This window comes from Lipotes vexillifer, unplaced genomic scaffold (genome assembly GCF_000442215.2).
Source record: "Lipotes vexillifer unplaced genomic scaffold, Lipotes_vexillifer_v1.1 scaffold713, whole genome shotgun sequence".
NCBI classification, from domain to species: Eukaryota; Metazoa; Chordata; class Mammalia; order Artiodactyla; family Lipotidae; genus Lipotes; species Lipotes vexillifer.
Genome location: NW_006773157.1, coordinates 261,871 through 283,467, shown reverse-complemented (window position 1 = coordinate 283,467; position 21,597 = coordinate 261,871). Strand labels below are relative to the sequence as shown.

Genomic DNA, 21,597 nt, shown 5'->3' with positions numbered 1-21,597 from the left:
AGCTACATATCAGTGTTGCTACAGAGATATTCTGCATAGACACTTGGTTGATGCTCAAATAATCACGATTAGTGTGGTCAATCAAAAATAGCCTTATCCTAGGGGGCTTCCCAGGTGGCGCAGTGGTTGAGAGTCCGCCTGCCGATGCAGGGGACACGGGTTCGTGCCCCAGTCCGGGAGGATCCCACATGCCGCGGAGCGGCTGGGCCCGTGAGCCATGGCAGTTGAGCCTGCGCGTCCGGAGCCTGTGCTCCGCAACGGGAGAGGCCACAACAGTGAGAGGCTCACATACCGCCAAAAAAATAGCCTTATCCTAAGAAGCCAAAAAAGTCAGACTTGTAGAAACATTTAACTAATTAAATTTTTTTTCTTCAAAACTACAAAAATTTATTACACTTCCCCATATAAAGAACTTCTTTCATCAGGAAACTTTACGAATTTAGATAAAACTGTTAAAGCTTTTTCTAAGATCCTAAAAAATTCATATATAAGAATTTTTACATATTTCAGAAGTTTATCCCTCTAAAACACCAAAAAATTAATTCAGATCTCAAGGTGGCCTTTTTATGTTGTTATTCTTCACCTCCACTAATCCTCTCCCCTCCTCTGCTTTTCTAAAGCAGAAAGTTCCTCTAAATTAGTGGTTATTCAGTTTTTTTTAAAAGCAATAAAATGTCTTTTAAAAAAGAAACTTTATTCAGAACCCTAATACATAAAACACAAAAGCCAAGCTGCTCTGATTGAAGTAGAACTGCTTGCTTGGTCTATCCCTCCAAAGCATCTCTGGAAACCCCTGGGGTACCATGGAACATAGTTTGAAAACCACTGCTCTAAAACTTTCCCCTTTCCTACTTATGGCATGTCAAATAAGTGCCACTAAAAGTGAAAAAGTTCAATTTAGGACATACGAGGAACGCTTATTCTATTCTACTTTTCAGCATTAGTTTTGTATAGACCTGCATGGTCCTCCTACTAGAACAGAAGCTCTTTAAGCACAGGTGCTCTGATGGAGTCACTGTCTCCACATCTCAAGGGCCTAGTGCAATGCTTTCCATACGCCACAAGTGTAAGATAGCTGCTGAATTTAATCTACGATACCCAGACGATAATACACTTTCAGAGCTGCTTGCTTAGGCAGAAACAGAAATAGAACTGGATTTTTAAAAGGTTAATGAACAGCAGGACTATACAGAATACTTTCCATCTTTAAGGTTGACAACCACAGCCATTATGATCTCAGTTGGGACAAAAACACAAGGCTGGAAGAAATGCAATCATGGACCTATGCAGTAATCTCCACACCTCTGCAGGAACTGCTGCCACCTAGCACCCTACCTAGCACCCACCTATTAGGCCAGTCCAGGAGACTGAGTTTCTTCCATTCTGCTTTACTAACCTTGGTGTACTCAGATGATGTTAGGCCCCCAACAGAAGGAAAACCTTAAAAGTAAGACTTTTGATGTGGGTGCGCACAGCTTAAGCATTGGACATTAAGGATTTCTCATAAACTCCCCTACACAATGCGAGCACTCCTGTCATATACACTCATCTATACCCCCATCTCTGTCACAAGTTAACTGGTAACTACCACAACAGCAGGGGCAACTTACTTTCAGGGGAGCCTTGGCTTTCAATTCTGAGTTTATTTAGGCGTTCTTCTTCCTAGAATTCAGACAGAAGTTTTCTAAGAACACAAGTTAGACTACAGTATAGCACAGGGAACTATATTCAGTATCCTGTGATAAACCATAATGGAAAGGAATATGAAAAAGAATACATATATGTATAACTGAATCACTTTACTATATAGCAGTAATTAACACAACACTGTATTTCAACTATACTTCAATAAAAAATAAATTTAAAAAAAAAGAACACAAGTTAGAATTCCCAGATGCTTGCAGAAGTCCACATGCTGGATAAGTGATCTGGCTCCCTCAAAGCCACCTCCTTGCTTCCCTGGGGAAAATGTCCTAGTTCATGGTGCCAAAAAGCCTGACTCCTGACTGGGTAGCACTGATATCACAGAATGCCCATCCAGTGCTCACAGAATTAAACCAATCAGCTGGCTTCCAAACTACAAAGTGGGCAGCCTTAAAATCCTGGAGCTGGAAAGACATCCAGAAAATTTGTTATGGTTGTAGAAACAAAATAGAAATTTAAGGTGGGAAATAGATTGCTATTTTATTTTTAAGACCTCTATAATATAATTTTCCAGAAGCTAAAATTACGTCTCCAACATCAGTGTGAACTTACACAAGGTTAATATAGATATAGATAGATATATATGGAAATATTTATAGATAAGTGTATGTGCATGGGCTATAGTATACACACATAGATTTCCTTGTTCTATCAGCTGAGAGGGCCTAAAAGCAATGACACCCCAGAGGCAACGAGCGTACCTAGCACCCAGATCTTGGTTTCCACTACCATTCTCCAATAAAAAAGAACAGAGCAGGGAATATACGAGATAAACCTGGTGCAGCTTATAGTGCCAGAAATTAAGGATTCATTTCTTTAGGGGGGAAAAAAAAAAAAGGCCCATGATGATGGAGCTGTGTCAAAGGGACACAAGAGCCAACTGCAAGAGCTTCCAGTGGCCAAAGCTAGAACAATCTGAGCAACAAAATAAATAACATAGTATTGGATTATAACCCAAACTATAAAACAAATATTCATGAGTCCATACTGATATAAATGACTGAAGAAATAAATGAGAGAGAACAGAAATAAATGAGAACAGAAAAATCTCCCATGCAGAAGAATTCCAAATAAAGTATACAGACACTCCACTCTAAGAATGGGAAGTATAACTCCTGACTCCTTAAGTGTGGACTATGCAAAGTGACTTCCTTCCAAAGAGAACAGTAAAGGAAGGAGAGGAGTAACATTACAGTAGAGAAAACTTACAGTGGAGAAACCTGCCAAAAATTACCTCAGCCAGATGATCAAGATTAATATCACCACTGATAGGTCATATTGATCGTACCTATTCTTGATATGACATGATAAGAATGGCACTTTACCTCTGTGGGCTTCCTCCCCAAAACCCATCGCCCTAGGCTAATCACGAGAAAAACATCAAACAAATCCCAATTGAGGGACAGTCTACAAAATACATGACCAGTACTTCTATAAAACCACATCTCCAGGTCTTTCAGGGAATTTACAACTTTGTCCTTAGTCTATCAGATTCTGATAGATATCTGAGGTGGCCCAAATAACTTGGGCTCCTCATGACTTCTGTCTAGATCCTAAGGTCCTTACTGACCTTGGCTCTGAGCTCCATTTCAGCATCAGACTCGTCCAGCCAACGATCAAAGTCAGGGGCCAAAAACAGTGGGCGCTTCTCCTGCTTGGTGAGTCTCTCCCACCACTGGCTCACCTTCTTCTGTACCGTGATGTTCACCTGCCTCTGGGTCAGTTTGTAAACCAGCTAGGAGAGAAAGCAAGAACATGAGAATGCCCTCCCACATCCCCGGCTCCTTGCCCTGAAACTGTACAAACCACTGTGGCCATACAGAGAAGCTGCACTGTATACTTACTCCCCTTCCTTCTTTGTTCCTAAAAGTCCTGAAGCAAAGAAAACATCTAGACCAAGGCTGGTACAAGAAAGAACTGGTAAAAACAGCCAAGTCTTTCTCTTGTTCCCCCCATGAATGACGCAGGAGGAAAGCAAGATAAGAAAGGCAGATAGTTCTTGGTTATCCTAGCAGAAACTGGCATGAACGTCCTACCAGATCTACATCATGCAAGGCACTACATCCAATCACCTTCTCAAGTGCACCATTACCTTCCAAATTTTCCTCCCATGAAGATGACTCAATTCAAATGGTCAATGGTTTCTGGCATTGTTTTAGAAAGGCCTGCCTCAAGGCCAGAACTGTACTGTATCAGTTACAACTTTTTCACAGGGAGTCTTTCACTACAGAGTCTTCTCAACTAAACTCAAATTCTTAGGGGCTGTTCCAGCTCATTATTCTTCTATATGGCCTCTCCCTTTGCCTCCAAAGCAAGCCCCAGACAGATTCTCTACCCCTTAAACCACTGCTGACTATTAAGAATCTCAGAGCTGGAAAGAACCATAGAGATCACTTAACCCAATTCTTCACGTAACACATGAGGAAACTGAAACTCAAAGAAGTGAGAATTATTCACACCACTAATAAATGGCAGAACCCAGATCCGACTCAGGTTCTCCAACTTTCCTCTTCCTCTGAAGCTAAAACCTGGGCTCTATTCCAAACAAAAGTATATTCTACTTTGGTTTATCTTCTTCTTCCCCACAATCCTTGCTCCCCATTTCACAAAACTATGAGTATATATTTCTTAAAATGGACAGGGAAGTGAGGAAGGAAAGAACATACCTCTGGCTTCACAAGGTCTAAGAACTCCAGGTGAAATTCATAAACATTGTCTCCTTTGGCACCATGCCCCTGAGCTATAAAGAAAGAAATGTGGGTTACTGTGAACTTCTGCAGAGCGAGGCCATTCAAATGTTAGCTTAGTGCAGTTCTTTCAGGGGTATGCAAATATTAATGGGTCCTGCAAATGAGTGGGGGCTTGTGAGCAGAGCTACTCAACAGCTAGATAAGCTAAATCCTGGACAAAAGTTTATCTCCTTATGTCTTTCTGGTGAGCAGTTCCAGAGTATTTACTTAATCTTCGAATGCGGCCTCAATGATGCCCAGTACAAATAACAGGCAGGAAAAAGAACACAGAAAGCAAAGCCAAAGGTAACACATAGATATAAATTTAACTTTCACATTTACTTTGGCTCTGAATCCACAGCAGAGAAAAATCAAGTAGGTGTATCATCTTGACTGCGGTTAAGGAAAGCCACAGGATACATAGAAATGCTTGACTGTCTCAAAGAAAGCTGTAAATTTAACACCTTCCAACCAGGGATAGATGATGGAGCACCTGACTGTTCCTTTAGCACATCCCAAATGGAACAAAAAAGAAAAATAACATTTTCTCAGCTCATTCCTGAGAAGACAAACGGAAGTCGGATGAAAGTCCTCAGGGTGACCATCATGCCATTCCTGTGCCTTGACATGGCTCCTTTCCCCAAAGCAAGCAGGTGCTGTGCCTAGGAGCCAGTGACTGCGGGACATCCCTGTCCTCTAACTCTCTCACTTGGTTCCCTCCTGTGATTATCTTTCTTCATCTGGCCATATGTGGTTATGATTTGCCTAATACGTGCTACAGGTGGCTATCATTCTCTAAGACCACAAATTCCTTAAGGTAGGACAGTCTATAAGCTTCATGTGGGGCAAGATACACTTTTATCCTTTTATTCCTTTTATCCTTTTATTCCCCCTCAAAATCTGAGCTGCTACCACCATTGCTCTCACCTGGAAAAGTAGACTCAAAAGCCAGGTTGTGCTTTCAGGCAAGTATATTAAGGTAGATGGAGTCTCATGTAAAGCAGAAACTCTTCAATCTCCCATAATCGCAGTCACGTACTAATGACATTCCAAGGAACCAGAACAGAGAGAGAGCAGGGAGAATCCCACCCTATTATCACTGTTACCCTACTGGGTAACAATGAATCCAGACCTACCCTCTTAGGCACAGCAGAAAATTTGCTGGTGAACTGAGGAGGAAGGAGATGGAGACAGATTCACAGAATCAAAGACTGTCAAGAGCTGGAAAGCTTTTAGATGTCATCGAGAGTGCAGTGCTTATTAAACTGGTCTGTTACGTATATCAGGGAGCCACAAAGTCTCATTAAGAAATTTTCTATTTGGGGGGTTTTGTTATAATATTTTTAAAAAGAGGCATATTCTGGGTCATCTAGATGGCTACCTTATAATCAAGTACTACCGCAGGAGTTCAGTGTTTGCAACTGTGTTCACAGCTGCAATGGAGCTAAATATCACTTAAAGTGACCATATTTAATCCATAACACGTTTCTTAATCTAGGGTCTGTGGCCCTGGAGGATCCTGTGGACGTGTGTTCAGGTGTCCATGGATCCTCAAGTTTGAGAAACACAGATTATAACCCAATACCCTCATTTTATAGGTCCAGAGAAGTGAATAAGTTGTCCGAGGTGGTCGCAGATTTAGAGCTAGAAGATATAAATCTATTTTCTAGCCCATGATACCTTTTCTCTATATCTACTGCCTCTCCCAGGGGAAAACAGGATATTAAACAAATTATTGACTTTTCTAATCATACATCTCAAAACATTCTAGCTTATCCCACAAGTATCAGAGTGGTAAGCATCAACAGAAAGTGAATAAAATAAACAGATAAAAATAAAAAGCAACCACCACTATGTCTCTTTAACTGTGTAGAGGACTGAGAACATTTGCCCGGATACTGACCTTTGAAATGCAGCACATTTTCAGTGATGCTGATGGCAGGATTCTGTAGAAAGAGACCAAGGATGCAAGAAGGGCATTTTAATGAGAAAAATGGAATTAAAACCAGGGGCTTACTTCCCTCCATCCATCTGCCTTGGGCACTTGACCTCCTGCCCTGTGCTTCCCCCAGAGAATATATTTGGTCACTTATCCACATCTCTGTGCAGGGTTTCTCTATGTCTATCTGTACCCATCTGAGATTGCAGGCTCCTGCAAGAAGGACCCTAAACTGCTCTGCTGTGCAGAACAATCAAATACTGAGTCAGTCCATTCTGCTCATGGTAAATGGTACATGGTACCGTGTGAGGTGCTACGGAGGAATACACAGATCTCTAAGACTCAGTCCCTCAGCTGTGGAGGCAGAGAATCTAGTAGAACAGATGAGTCATTTCCTGTGAGAAGAAACGATATAGTATCAAGTAACATATGCTCAAGACCAAAAGAGTAGTAATAAGCAGTTAAGTGTTACAGTCATTAAGAAGAGAGTGAGCACAATGGGAACAGAATGGCTGGGGAGCACCTCACCAAGGAGTGAGACCCATGCTGCAACATGAAAAATAAGTTAATTCCTACAGGTTAAGGCAAGGGCTGCGGATTACAGGCGGTTGGATGAAAATGAAACATGCAGTGCCTCAGCCTCAGGCTCCACACTCTTAACCCCTATCCAAACCAAGACTAGAAGAGATGGAAATTCTCCAAATTGTTCATTTATTCCCAGAAGTCGCTACATGCCTTTTAGCAGCATAATTTAAAGTGAAACAACTGAACTCTTTTTTCAGTGGATGAGAAACAGTTTATCTCCTAACTCCCAGCTCAAAATTATAAGCAAGAAGCAGCCTGTTTCCAGTGCCATAGCTAGTTCATTTATTTTTCTCCTGTAGGCTCCACTGGCTGTGTTCCATCATGCATCAAAGGAAACCAACAAGACAGACAGAAGGTGAAGGGGGGGTTTATACTAAAAGGCAGTGGGAGCCTAGATGCTCTATTCATAGCCAAGAGCATTAGGAAAAGGGGGAGCATGAAGGCTGGGTTGGGGGAGCATTTGAGACAAGCTTCAGGTTAAGAACTTCCCCAGGTGAGAGTACAGACTTCAGGCTGAGAAGCTTACCCAAAGGGGCTAACAATCTAGATGATCTTCTCTGTGCCAGGAAGATGGAATTACAGAACCTCATCAAAAAAGGCTACACTTTCAGGGACATGGTTCCTCTATAAGGGAAACAGGGTTTTGGTATGAATATTATCATGAAAGCTAGAGTTCTGGGAAGTCTTGGTGGTACACTTCCTACCTAGGTCACTTCTTGCCCCACTCTGTGTTCCCCATATCTTAAATCACTTGGAAGGAAAAAAGGAGTTTGGGGGGCCCAGTTTATTCTCCTCAGACATAGATGTGTGAAACCAAGGTTTAAGCATCGAGCCACAGCACAGGGCCTGGATTTCACTAAGCATTCTATGAGCCAGATTTCAGATGCTAACTCCTACCCAGCAGTACACTGAGCATGTCAGGTCCAGCTTCTCCAAAGGTGGTAGTAGTTAAGGAATACATTTCAGTGGGGGGAAAAAAAAAAAAGAAAGAAAGAAAGAAATAATACCAAGAGATTCCTTGTCCTCTTTGCCCACTTTCCTGCAGTGGTAACGTTTTACAAAACTATAGGATAATATCACAATCAGGATATTGACATTGATACAGTGAACCTATCTTGTTTGAATTTTCCTAGTTTGACTTGTATTCGTTTGTGTGTGTAAGTTCTATACAATTTTATAACATGTATACATTCGTCTACTCAACATCACAATCAAGATACTGAACAGTTCCAGATCCCTTATGGTGCCCTTTTATAACCACACCCACCTCCTGCTCCCCTCTCTTAGCCCCCAAACTGGTCTTTATTTCTTTTTGACTATCATTATGGACTTGTGGATTTCCTTTTTAATCCACTCTGCCAAAATCCAATATTATTCTTATTCATTTTGGTGTTCAAATTGTTACAAATTTGGTCACAAATTGTCACAAATTTGAAATCCCTTCAAACCAGCTCCTGTATTATTCTGATATGACCTTGTAGCCTTTGAGGATGTTGTACTTTCTCTGGCACAGACCTGGAATAATTGGCCATTTCTTCAAGGGGCCTCATAGTTCCTCTACTGTGGAATGGTAATTTAGAAGCCATGATCTGGGCACATTGAGGTATAATCAGTGTTCATCTTTAGTGTCTAGCTAGGACTTTAAAAAATTATGTTGTCATACCGAAATGCCCAATTCAAAATTATGGGACTTCCCTGGCGGTCCAGCGGTTAAGACTCCATGCTTCCAACACCAGGGACGCAGGTTCGATCCCTGGTCGGAGAACTAAGATCCCACATGCCGCATGGTGCAGCCAAAAAAAAAAAAAAAATTACATTATAGGGCTTCTCCTTATCTTCTGTTATTTAATATTTGTATTTCCTTATGGTGAATATCTTGGTTCCTAATAACATTATCATATGTACTTCTTTGATCCTAAAAGTTTCAGAATTACATCAATATTTTTACAAACGATAAACCTATAAATAAAGTACAATATTTATTTGCAGTTCTTTTTGTCCTTAGAGTATATCTACTAAAGAACCAGAGTACTGTGTTCAAATGTTACTTGTACTAAGTTATTTATCTGTATGGTTATGTTATCAATTTGATATACAGTTAGGTCCTTTTGATTGTATTTAATTTCAAGATTTTTCATTTTATCCTTTTTTATTGAATTTTAGTTTTGAATATGTAAAACATTTACATCATTCAAAAGTCAAACTTTACAGACAGGTATCTTCAGAAGTCCTATTTCCAAACCCATCCCCCTCCACCACATTCCCACTCACCACCCTTATGTAACCACTTCAGGGGCACCTGGTTTATCTTTCCTCTGTGTGTATACATGTTTGGGAAAATAAATAAATATATTCAGACATTTTTATTTCCCCTTCTTTCTACACAAAAGATAGCACAGAATATACATTGTTAGGCACCTTGCTTTTTTCACCTAAATCAATCCTTACCAGTTCACAGAGATCTCACTCCTTCTTCTTTTTTTTTTTTTTCACTCATTCTTTTTGGGTGTATATGACAGTACATATTCTCTTTAATCCCCTTTTTGGATCCAAATTCTACTTATACTTAAAAACACAGCTCAAGGTCCACATCCTTGGCCATAGTGATCTCTCTATTCTCTGAACTCCAAGACCACTGATTTCTTTGCTCATCCCTTCCCTCCACCAAGAAAAACTTCTTTAAAAGTTATCTATAATTGGGGCTTCCCTGGTGGCGCAGTGGTTGAGAGTCCACCTGCCGATGCAGGGGACACGGGTGCGTGCCCCGGTCCGGGAAGATCCCACATGCCGCAGAGCATCTGGGCCCGTGAGCCATGACCACTGAGCCTGTGCGTCCAGAGCCTGTGCTCCGCAACGGGAGAGGCCACAACAGTGAGAGGCCCAGGTACCACAAAAAAAAAAAAGTTATCTACAATCATCTGTTCTTCCCTACCACAAATACTCTGAAATCTACTCTGATCTAGCCTCCATCCTCACCACTCCACTGAAACTATTATTACCAAGATCATCAATAACCTCCACATTGCCAAATCCAATAGACACACAATCTCGTCTTATTCAACCTCTAAGCAGCACTGGACAGAACGGACCACACCCCACTGAAATATCCCTCTTTCCTGGCTTCAAGGACACTACAGGACACTGCACTGGATTTAATGCCTCATAGGCTACTCCTTCTCAATCTCCTCTGCTGGTGCTTTCTGCTCCGCTCAACTTAAATGTTTAAGTGTCTCAGGACGCAGTCCTGGGCTGCTTCTCATCTCTATCGGTTTTGGGGGTTTTTTAGTTTTTATTTAGGCTGCACTAGGTCTTAGTTGTGGCATGCAGGATCTTCATTGTGGCAATGTGGACTCTTGGTTGCAGCATGCAGACTTCTTAGCTGTGGCATGCATGCGGTATCTAGTTCCCTGACCAGGGATCGAACCCAGGCCCCCTTGCATTGGGAGTGCAGAGTCTAACCCACTGGACCGCCAGGGAAGTCCCTCTCTATCAGTTTTTAATATCTGTAAGTTTTCTGATATAAATTGGCATCTTGGGCCAAACTGAACCCACAATATTTTATATGGCTTACAGAGAATATTTTTTATTTATTAATTTTTAATTTTAATTCACCACAAAGTACATTGCACCTTGGAATTTTGCAGTAGCTGTTCCCTCTTCCTATAATATTCAGTCCCCATAATTTTGCACGGCTTCTTAACATTTAGATCTCTGCTCAAATGTCACCTCCTCCAAGAGACCTTCCCTGACTACCCAATCTGAAATAGTTCTTGAGATTCCTTCTCATATTTTTTTTCTTGCTTTACTTTCTTCATAACATTTATGGTTATCTGAAACTATCTGATGAATTTATCTGCTTCTATTGCCAGTCTTCCTCCACTGCCACCACCACTCAGTATATAAACTTCATGAGAGCAGGGACCTCGTCTGCCTTGCTCATGCCCAAGTCCGAGTCTAGAAGACTACCAAGCACACAGTAAGCATTTATATATTTGTTGAATAAGTATAAAACTATGAGGTTTTTTCATTTTAAAAAATCTGGATTTTCAGCTTCTTCTTCAAAAATTAGAAGAATTAGATGCCAACCTCAGATCTGCATTCTTGAATGACAATAGCTACCCCCTTAATATGAACCCCTATCCTCTCCAATTAGCCACTTTCCTCACCCAGTTCATTTCACTTTCATTGAACATTCACTATATGCCAATTATTTTTCAAAGTGTTCCACATTATTATCACACACACATACAAAAACCCTATAAAATAGGTAGTATTTATATAACAATTTTACATGCAAAGAAACGGAGGCTTACATAGATTATGTAACTAGTTTAGATTACAAAATCAGCAAGTAGTTTAGATTACAAAATCAGCAAGTGGCAAAACCAAGATTCAAACCAAGGCAAACAGCCCCAGGCTCCTAACCATGACATGTTTTGGGCATTGATTTGGTAATCTCTGATCCATATTCTCTTCCTGGTGATCTCATTCTGCCTCAGGGGTTTAAATACGAAAACTTATTAACTGACAACTCCAAAATGAAATTAATATCTCACTAATTCTAAAATGTACATTTTTCTCACATTTAATATCTCTAAAATCAGGATACTAATAAAATTGACAGCAGCACCTTACACTTGCTTTGGCAAAGTAGCAACCATGACATGGTTGTCACTGTCTAGCATATGGGAGCTTGGCTGTTATTCCAGATGGCATGACTACACAGCTGCAACTCAATATTTCAGTCAAACCACTTAAAAGCCATTTAAGGAAGTAGTATGACTCCTGGTTTGTGTCTCAAGAATGTGCCAGCATCAAAACTTAGAAATAGGTATGGATGGCTTGAACAAAAAATGAGATAACAGTAGAGCATTCTTTCAGAAATGCTGCCTTTAGTGCTCTTAATGGCACAGAGGATGATACTATATGGAAAAACATGGACAGTGACATCTCTGAGTAGAAATGTGATTCAGAAGACTGGATTCTGGGACTTCCCTGGTGGTCCAGTGGGTAAGACTCTGAGCTCCCAATGCAGGGGGCCCGGGTTTGATCCCTGGCCGGGAACTAGATACCGCATGCATGCCACAACTAAGAAGTCCGCATGCCACAACTAAAGATCCCACATGCCGCAACGAAGATCCTGCATGCCACAACTAAGACCTGGCACAGCCAAAATAAACATTAAAAAAAAAAAGAGTGGATTCTGAAATATGAAGATGGTTTAGAACACCTCCACCAATTTTTCTGCTTATATTTTCATATTTATGTGTAAAAGAGTGAGATTATACAGATAAAATGATAGATTTTATAATTTTTTCTAATTTATTTATTTATTTTTGGCTGCGTTGGGTCTTTGTTGCTGCGCACAGGCTTTCTCTAATTGCGGCAAGCAGGGGCTACTCTTCATTGCTGTGCACGGGCTTCTCATTGAGGTGGCTTCTCTTGTTGCGGAGCACGGGCGCTAGGTGTGCGGGCTTCAGTAGTTGTGGTGCACGGGCTTAGTTACTCCGCGGCATGTGAGATCTTCCCGGCCCAGGGCTTAAGTCCATGTCCCCTGCACTGGCAGGCGGATTCTTAACCACTGCACCACCAGGGAAGCCCAACCACTATTCTAGAATTGGAGTTTATCATTCCCACTGTATTTCTTTACTCATGTACAACATGTTGGGTATTCATTACAATATAAACTTTTATTTTACATGTTACATAAATGGTTTCATATATATAATATGAATATATATAATTCTTCAACTTGCTTTTTTTTTTTTTTTTTTTTTCCTTTTGCGGTACGCGGGCCTTTCACTGTTGTGGCCTCTCCCTTTGCGGAGCACAGGCTCCGGACGCGCAGGCTCAGCGGCCATGGTTCACAGGCCCAGCCGCTCCGCGGCATGTGGGATCTTCCCGGACCGGGGCGCAAACCCGTGTCCCCTGCATAGGCAGGCGGACTCTCAACCACTGTGCCACCAGGGAAGCCCCTTGCTTTTTATTTGATATATTTCTAAACTTTATCCATAGATACAGCTGGTTCTGTTTCATTTATTTTAGCTGTTGTACAGTGTGCTGTTGTATAAATATACCAGTTTATCCATTCTCCTGTTGATAAGTACTGAGGTTGTTTTCAATTTTTTTTTGTCGTAATGAACATACTGTCTCCTTGGGCATATAAGGAAGAGCTCAGTAATACATGCCACAAATATCTGCCTCAAGCTTGTCTTAAATCTGTCATCTTTTTTTTCAGGGTTTATGTTTTTGTGTCTTGTTTAACACATTCTTCCCTGTTCCAATATCATAAAGACAGTCTCCTATATTTTCTTTTAGTAGTTTTGCTTTATGCATTTAGTTCATTAGCCCACCTGAAATTGACTTTTGTGTACGGCATATGGCAAGATCTTACTTTATCTTTTTGCCACTTAGATTACCAATTGTCCCAATACAATCTCCTGAATGGTTCATCCTTTCCCCTATTAATTTGTAAAGCCACCACTGTTGTTCAATAAGTTTTCATATATGGATAAATCTGCTAACAGCCTCTACTCTGTTCTATTGCTCTTTGTGCTTCTCTATCATGTAAGGTTTAGTATCACAATAATAATCCCTTACACTTGAATAAAACACTAGAATTCCCAAAGCACTTTCAAATCCATTATCCAATTTAAGGCTCAAAACAATCCTGTGAATTAGGTGTTATTATTCACATTTATTTGCATGAAAAGACACAAGCTCATAAAGGTTAGGTGAATAATCCACGGACAACAGATTATTAAGTGGAAGAGAAGGACCCAACTCATGCCTTCAGTTACCCCTCTTTCCACCAGACTCTCTATTAGGTAAGGTCAAGAACAGTATCTTTCAAACAGCTCCCAAACAGAGCTATGCACACTGCCCTCATATAACTGAAACAAACAAAAACCTTGATAAATGAACAAATGCTTTAACAGCTATGGTTGTTGGCACAAATCTGTCCTTCATGCTTATCCTGAAAACAAACTCTATTCTGAAAGTAACCCTGCCCTAGCCCCACTGTCTGCAGCTCCAAAGACAGAGTAGAGATGTGAAAACCTGATGGTTCTCTGTGTCTCAGAAAGGGAAAGGAGCAGGGCTGATGCCCCCAAACTGGAATTCAACATCAAAACTCATTTACACATATGCTACAAAGAGCAGGGGACGATAGAGAGCTGTCCAACAACCCAGCAACTAGCTTAAGGTGAGACAAAAGTAGGTGCTCCACAAACGGTTTTCATTGAACGAGTAAACGAACTGCTTCATCCCAAGCCAGAATCACCAGTTTCATAGGCCCTGCAGAGAACAATTAATTGGGGAATTTTTAAAAAGAAGCAGCCCGTGACATTCAAAAGCTGGCCTGGCACTCCCAGCTAGAACATGTTATTCTGTTATTTATTGGACATAAACAATCTCACAGAATACCATGATAAAATGAGACAAAGGCCATTTCATAATTTTGTGTAAGCACAGATAAAAACATGGCCACAGTGCCACCCACAAAATACGAGACACCCTTCCTCTCTTGGCCAAAATAAGTTGACTGCCACTTCTCTACCAATTAGTTTTATTCTTGTTCTGGTCTCTCTTTCCTATATATAAGATTTATTCAGATACCCAACCATAGAATTGCCTGCTTTCTGACAGCATCTAATCTAAAGTGAATCCTTGCTTCCTTAGTCTGTCCCCCAATCACCAAAGTCCAAATTCTATAATCAATTTTGAGCAAACCCATGGAGTATGCTCTCCTTTGCTGATATGAGCAATAAACACAACTTGTTTAACTAGAGGTGTGTTCCTGGAACTCTTTGGCTGTAGGGCATTGACACGTACAACAAGTTGGACAATCTGAAAGTCTATGCCGTCCTCTTTCTGGGAAGTTCTCCCAGTCTCAGTTTGACAAGAATACTTCACTTTATTTCTGCAAGTCACCTCTAACTAACGAAAAGAGAGGTACCAAATTCCTTTAACACCAGGGACCTGGTTCAGTATTCAACTCCGACTCTACAAATAAACATACTCATGCACAAAACTTTTTGTTAGTATATAATATGCTTCCTCCTAGATAGAATGCCGTTGGAAAGCTGAGTCTGTCTGACTCATTTTTGTAAATCTGTAGTATTTCACACATGTGAGGGGGTTTCTTTTATGAATGGTATTAACATGTTACTTTAAAACTAATGGTAGGGCTTACCCAGTGGCGCAGGGGTTGAGAATCCGCCTGCCGATGCAGGGGACGAGGGTTCGTGCCCCGGTCCGGGAGGATCCCACATGCTGCGGAGCGGCTGGGCCCGTGAGCCATGGCCGCTGAGCCTGCGCGTCCGGAGCCTGTGCTCCGCAACGGGAGAGGCCACAACAGTGAGAGGCCCGCGTACCGCAAAAAAAAAAAAAAAAAAAAAAAAAAAACTAATGGTAGTTGAAATGGATGCCTCAGAATTACAGATGGGAAATCCGAGAAAAACCAAAAACTCAATTGGGGAAAAAGATTTATTTTTTCCCAAAGAATAAAAAAAGGATTTCTCTCTCCAAAAGAAAATTCCATTTTTCCCTCCACCGTTACATTTCTTTAACTATAATATATTCCAAACACATACTTTTATGTTTTAAAATACACCAAAGATGATTAACACATGTGTTCATGTTTCTTAACTAAAAGGTTTAGATCTTTCAGGAAAAATTTAAGTATGATGCATTCTTTCATTTGCCCAACTAATTTCCATTTTTTTCCACCAACACCACCCCACTTCCCCTAAAAACATCTTTTCTGTTTGTAGCTTCAAAAGTATCCCAGAATATTACATCCTTATTACAACTAGAGAGGGCCTGAGTTTATTTAATTGGTCTACACAATGTTTAACTTAATACTTAAGAGAGATTGCCATGACACAAGTTCTGTACTTTTCTTATTGACTGATGTTAGAATCCTCTCTAGAAGGACACTTTGATCCCCATCTACAAAGATTTTGTTTGTTTTTTCCTTTTTTATTAAAACACCGTGGAGCAGAGTAGAGGGACACAGCAAAGAACATTTATACATCCTCTGACGCAAAAGTGTAATTCAGCCTGGTTTAACACATTAAATGACACAGGCTATTTAAAGGCATTCTGGTCAGTATTGTCTTAAGTTTCAATGGGAAAACAAGTTTCTATTCCAGAAGAAAAGATTAAATTCAACAAATTCAAGTCCACACTCAAAGAGCACCTACACCTTGCAAGACAGTATACCAGATGGGCTGACAGATCCGAACATAAACGCCTGACTCCGAGGCAGAGAGAGTTAAGGGGAGTGAAGGAGGTTACAAAGTGCCACAAATGTCAAGGAGAGTAGGGAGTAAGAATGTAGAAAGAACATTCCAGACTGAAAACTCCAGTTCCTCAAAAACGGGAATCCTGGATGGTTTGGACCGAAACAAAGGGGTACACAGGTCCTGAGAGCTCCACCATTTAGGAGGCCTCAGCTTGTTCTCATGAGGGCAAATGAGATCAAGCAAAAATACTCAACATAACTTAATTTTGTAGTTATCTATGCAACTCAGCAAACCTGAGCTCACAGTCTTCAGAACAGGGTGGGGGGGAAATCACTTCTTCGGGGTCTTATGGACTTCAGAACTAAAATTAACAAGAATTATTTCCATCACTTAATGGTTGGGAGGTGGGTGTGACCCCTCCAAGGCAGCGGCTGGCCTCGTGAAGGTCCGAGGGGACCCGTTAGACCTCTTAGGCCAGCGCTAGACGGCCAGCCACGGCCCGGCAAGCCACTGTCACACTGCACCCCGAACCCAAAGACATCCCACGCCTCGAAGAGTTTCGGCAAACACGAACTCCGACGGCCAGGCCTTCAGGGCCAGGCTCGGGCTCCACCAGGCCTCAGACTGCGAACAAAGAGGAGGCCCGGAGTAGCCTCCGAGGCCCTCGCGGGGCTCACGCAAGCACCCGAGGTACCTGAAGCCTTCAGGGGGTCGCGCCCAGGGTCTGCCTCCATGTGGGCCAGCTTTTGCTCGGGCCTGGACGCCGAGAGCGCACCGAGTCCTGGATCCCGTTGGCACGCTACTGGCTCGCCGGTACGCACCCGGACAAAGGAGACTGGGGTCCCAGCGGTTCCCAGGAGCCGAGACCCGCGCACGTGCCGCCGCCCTGCCTTTACCTGCACATCACTCAGCTCCACGCGCAGATACAGCTCGCGGTGCCGCTGAGCCCAGTAGACGTGCGGCGTCAGCACCTGATTCTCCATGACCACACTGCCCAGGGCGCGGGGAGACTAGGCTCGCTGCCTCAGGCAGGTCGTGCGCGGCTGGAGCTGGCCGAACACAGGCCGCAAGACCACCTCGCTCCGGAGTGCCGGCAGCCCGCAGCCTCTAAACGACCCACGCTCGCGGGACGCGCCTGCGCAGTGGCGAGCAGGGGGAGGCAGCGGCGCGGGCTCCGGGCTTCAGGGCGAGCCGGGTGGGGGCGGGGTGGGGCGGGGCGGGGCGGAGGCGTGAGGGGGCGGGCCCAGGAGCGTGTGACGCCCCTGCTTGCTGCTGCCGCCTCCGGAGTCGACAGGTGCTGTGCAGTTACCTCTCTTCTTCTGGAGGACGGTTAAAAATAAGCGTAAAAATTAAAAAACGCTGGAGACTGATGAGGAACCGATCAGCATGGAGAACGGGCTTGGACTGGTGTATCTGGAAGGTTCCTCCCATTTGTCATTCATTAATTCAACATTTACTGAGCGCCTGCTGTGTGCCCGGGCTTCAGAGCCAAGCACCGGAGCTTCAGGAGTAAGACACAGCACCTGCCGTCCTGGAACCCGTAGTCTATTAAAAGACGCAAGCAATTACAGACATAATAAGGATGATGATGGTTATAGGGGAAGCGGTGTGGGAGAGAATGGAAGAGTGTGCTAAGAGGGGAGAGTAAGCGTAAAGGCCAGAGATTTCCAGCGCTATCCCATAGAACTTCATATGATGATGGAAATACTCCATTCTGCGCTGTCCATGACGGTAGCCACTAGCCATATGGGGCTTCTGAGTACGTGAAATGTGGCTAAAGAAACTGAGAAACTGAATTTTTTGTTTCATTTACTTCTAATTAAAGTCACAAATTAATAGCTATTCTATGGGACAGCACAAGAGACTTGTCTCCTTTGAAAAGGAAACCCAAACTATAGACAACACTAATTTATGTCTAATTTAAACTATCTCGTCTGTATCCACTTTCATCCCCAAGTCTGCTTTCAGTGAAGAATTTAATAGGAAGCAACATTACTATGAAAACCAGAAGTCTGGGACAAAAATGAACCTTATTATTCGGTTCGGTTAGCACCCATTTATTTAGCAAAGTTCTGAGCCCAGGGATCCAGAGATGAAATGATGCCAGTTCTCAGAAAACATTTAGCTCAGGGGGTAGGTCATATAAAATATAGAGGGTTTTAATATGGGGAATATACTGAGCTCAGAAAGAGGCAGGAAGGTAGGAGCTAAGGGTTGTAGGAAACAGTGGCAGACATTTGAGAGCAAATCCTTGAGAGCTGGACAGTGAAATGGAGGAGGAATTTGATAGAGGAAGAAGCAGAGGTAGGGCAGTGGATGCACAGGGCAGGAAACCAAAGATGAAGAGGTATGAAATGTTCTGCATACTGGGGATTAAGGGCATGGAGGGGAGAGGTTGCACTGGGTCTGGTAAGACGGATAGGGAGTGGATTAAGAAAGTCTTTGTTTCAATGAGGTGTTTGTACTATATCCCACAGACACTTGAGAGTCAAGGAAGTTTGTTACAGGAGATCAGCAAAATCAAATATGTGCTGGGCAAAACAACCTGTCAGTGAGGAGAAACTGGTAGTAGGCAAACCAGTTGGAGGTGATGCAATCTGCCTGTTATGAGATAATGAAAACGGTAACCCTGATAGCCTTGAATTTTAAAAATAATTTTTTGAAATGATAAAATTATTTTTATTACATTGCTTTTACTATAATATAGATGCTATATAGGGCACTTTAAAAAATTTGAAGTATAACTTATGTATAGGACCCAGGCAAATTTCAAATGTTCCACTTAAGCTGAATTTTTGCATGTTTATGACTGTGTAATTAATTACTATCTAGATCAAGATCCAGAACATTTCCAGCATCCTACGGGTTCTCTCATGTCAGTGTACCTTTGCCTCCCATCCCCTACACCCCAATAATTACTATCCTGACTTCAATCACCATAGAGTAGTTTTTGTCTATTCTTGAATTTCGTGTAAATGAAATCTACCAGTATGTACACTTTGTGTCTGGTTTCTTTCATTCAACATAATGTATTTGAGATTTATCTATATTGTGTGAATCACCAGTTCATTCTTTTTTGGGTTTTGTTTGTTTTATTTCACTGTATGAATGTATCACAAATTATCCATTCTCCTGATCATAGACATTGCATTGTTTTCAGTTTTTAGCTAGGAACATTTATGTACTTGTCTTTTGGTGGATATATGTGCTTAATTTTCTTGGGTAAATACCTAGGAATGGAATTGCTAGGTCATAGAATATGTATGTTGAGCTTCTGTAGATACCGTTAGGCAGTCTTACAAAGTGTTTTGATCAATTTACACTCCCACAAGCAATATTTAAAAGTTCTGGTTGCTCCATTTCCTTGGTATTTTCAGTCTTTTAAATTTTAGTCATCCTGGTGGCTGTGTAATAAAGAAAAATAATTTCAGTTTAGCATATTTGAGCCCTGAAATTTATCAGCTGATCTCTATCCAAGGCGAATTGAGTCCAAGTCTATTGGTAAGCAAGGAGACTGAATGACATTTTGCCTCAGATGCTCCATAAGAAAAGTCCAGTGGAAGGGGGTTTATCCAGCCTGGTTCAACCACCACTAACCTACTAGATGACTTCTCTGGGCCTGAGTTTCCATATCCATCAAATGAGAGAGCTGGACTCACTCCCCTCCAACGTTCTTATCAGCTATTCCTAAATTTTCCTGTGAGAAGGACAGCTATTGTGGAACTCTCCCTCTATGAGAAATCCAGTAAAAAAAAAAAAAAAAAAAAAAGATATTAAAATAAAGTAAGATTCATGTCCTTACACAGCTAAACCCAGATAAGTAGCAGCTTTCACCACTGACAGGAAGAAAAACAAGAAACCGCCGAGTAGTTTTCTAAAAGCATGTTGCTCAGGAAAGAGTAGCATCCAGGTAAACTATAAAACTAAAAGATGGCAGAGCGGCTAAAAAGGCAGAGCACAAGTAGCCCTGCCAAGCTGAAACTACAGGTAGGGCTGATGGTTTTATGATAATGCTAGTCAAATTAAAATGCAAATGAAGCACTGTCTTTGTGTTCTCCCTTCCAGATGCAGCCTTCCCAGCCTCGTGTGGCCCAGGGTCACCTCTTCTTTCTCTGGCCATCAGAAGCATTTGCTGAGTGTTTCCTCTGGATGAAGCACATGCTCAGTGCATAAGTCTGTACTCCTGCTTTTGGCAAGTGATCATACACATTCTCCTTGTTCACCTTTTTATAGAATCTTTTATTCCTGGAAGAAGTTTTGGAAAATGAGCTGTAGAATTTGGCTGTTTTGTGCCTCACCCAGGATCACCCAGCCAGATATCCTTAACCAAAATCAGGTTACTATCTAGATGGCACAAAGCTGAGAGTGGAGAGAGACTGACAGATCAGCCCAGGCATCTAATGGGGAATTCAGGCAGCCAGCTCATATCCCTGTAACCTCCTAACTATGCCAGAAGAGTGGTGAGCATTGCAGCCAGTCATTGCCAGAAAAATCTTCCCCTCAGCCTGTCAATACACAGTTCAGAATAATATGCAGAGATGGCCCCTTCCTTGAGTGCGGGGAGTAGCCTTTCCACCCTATCCAGTTTGACCTACCTGATAATTCTTGGCTTTCTGGGCTGCCTACATGGTTGCCAGGTACAGACAGTTGGCATGCCACCATTTATGTAAAAATAGTGGAGTAGTGGGAGGAATAATACATTTGTACATAAGCATTTGTTTATGTATCATAAAATATTACTGGACAGTATATGCAAGAAACCAATAACATCAGTTTCTTGTGGGGAAGGAAACTGGGTGACTGGAAGACCAGCATAGCAGAATATTTTTTACTATATACCCTTTTATTCAAAAACTTAAATATGCAAAAGAAAATTAGCTGAAAAGCTCTTTTTTGTTATGGCAGCTTGGTTTATACTATGCCTCCAAAAGGTATAAAATATGGAGGAAGTAGAAAAACAAACTCTAGCCCATCATACCCTGTAATCAACTGCTATTAGTGTGTACATTACATGCTTGCGATCTGTTTCCTCAACTAGATTATAAATCTCCCTGGAACACAGATTGCTTCCTTTTGGTATCCTGTAGCATCGAGTACAATTGTTTCAGAAAGTAGATGCTTAAAATATGCATGTTGATGATAATGCCCAGTGCTAGAAAAGTTTTAGTGAAATTGGCACACTCATGCTGAATGTAACTAAGGGCAATGTGAATTTGTGGAATCATTTTGGAATGCAGTTTTGCAATATGTAACAAGATAAATGGAGATGTTTATGCTGATTGCCTTGTAATTCGCCTTTGGGGATTTTATTCTAAGAAAATAATTTCAAGGAAGGAAGATGTATATATGAAGATGTTCATGATGTTACATGTTGAAACATTGGGACTTACTC

At 41.8% G+C, this 21,597-nt stretch overlaps 1 protein-coding gene across 2 annotated transcripts in view; it reads right to left on the bottom strand.

Moving 5' to 3' along the window:
• HACD3 (3-hydroxyacyl-CoA dehydratase 3) overlaps nucleotides 1-17,333 on the bottom strand; it is a 33,005-nt gene extending 15,672 nt beyond the window's left edge. Inside the window, exons 1-5 of one of the 2 annotated variants that reach the window (XM_007448115.1) lie at nucleotides 17,102-17,332; nucleotides 6,337-6,379; nucleotides 4,371-4,444; nucleotides 3,275-3,439; nucleotides 1,611-1,662 (exon numbers count right to left, since the gene is read on the bottom strand). In XM_007448115.1, coding sequence (XP_007448177.1) covers nucleotides 1,611-1,662; nucleotides 3,275-3,439; nucleotides 4,371-4,444; nucleotides 6,337-6,379; nucleotides 17,102-17,188 — 421 coding nt within the window. In that variant the 5' untranslated portion in view covers nucleotides 17,189-17,332. Of the gene's footprint in view, nucleotides 1-1,610; nucleotides 1,663-3,274; nucleotides 3,440-4,370; nucleotides 4,445-6,336; nucleotides 6,380-17,101 lie in introns of both variants that reach the window. The other variant, XM_007448116.1, reaches the window with a different exon arrangement.
• Between the last annotated feature and the right edge of the window lie 4,264 nt (nucleotides 17,334-21,597).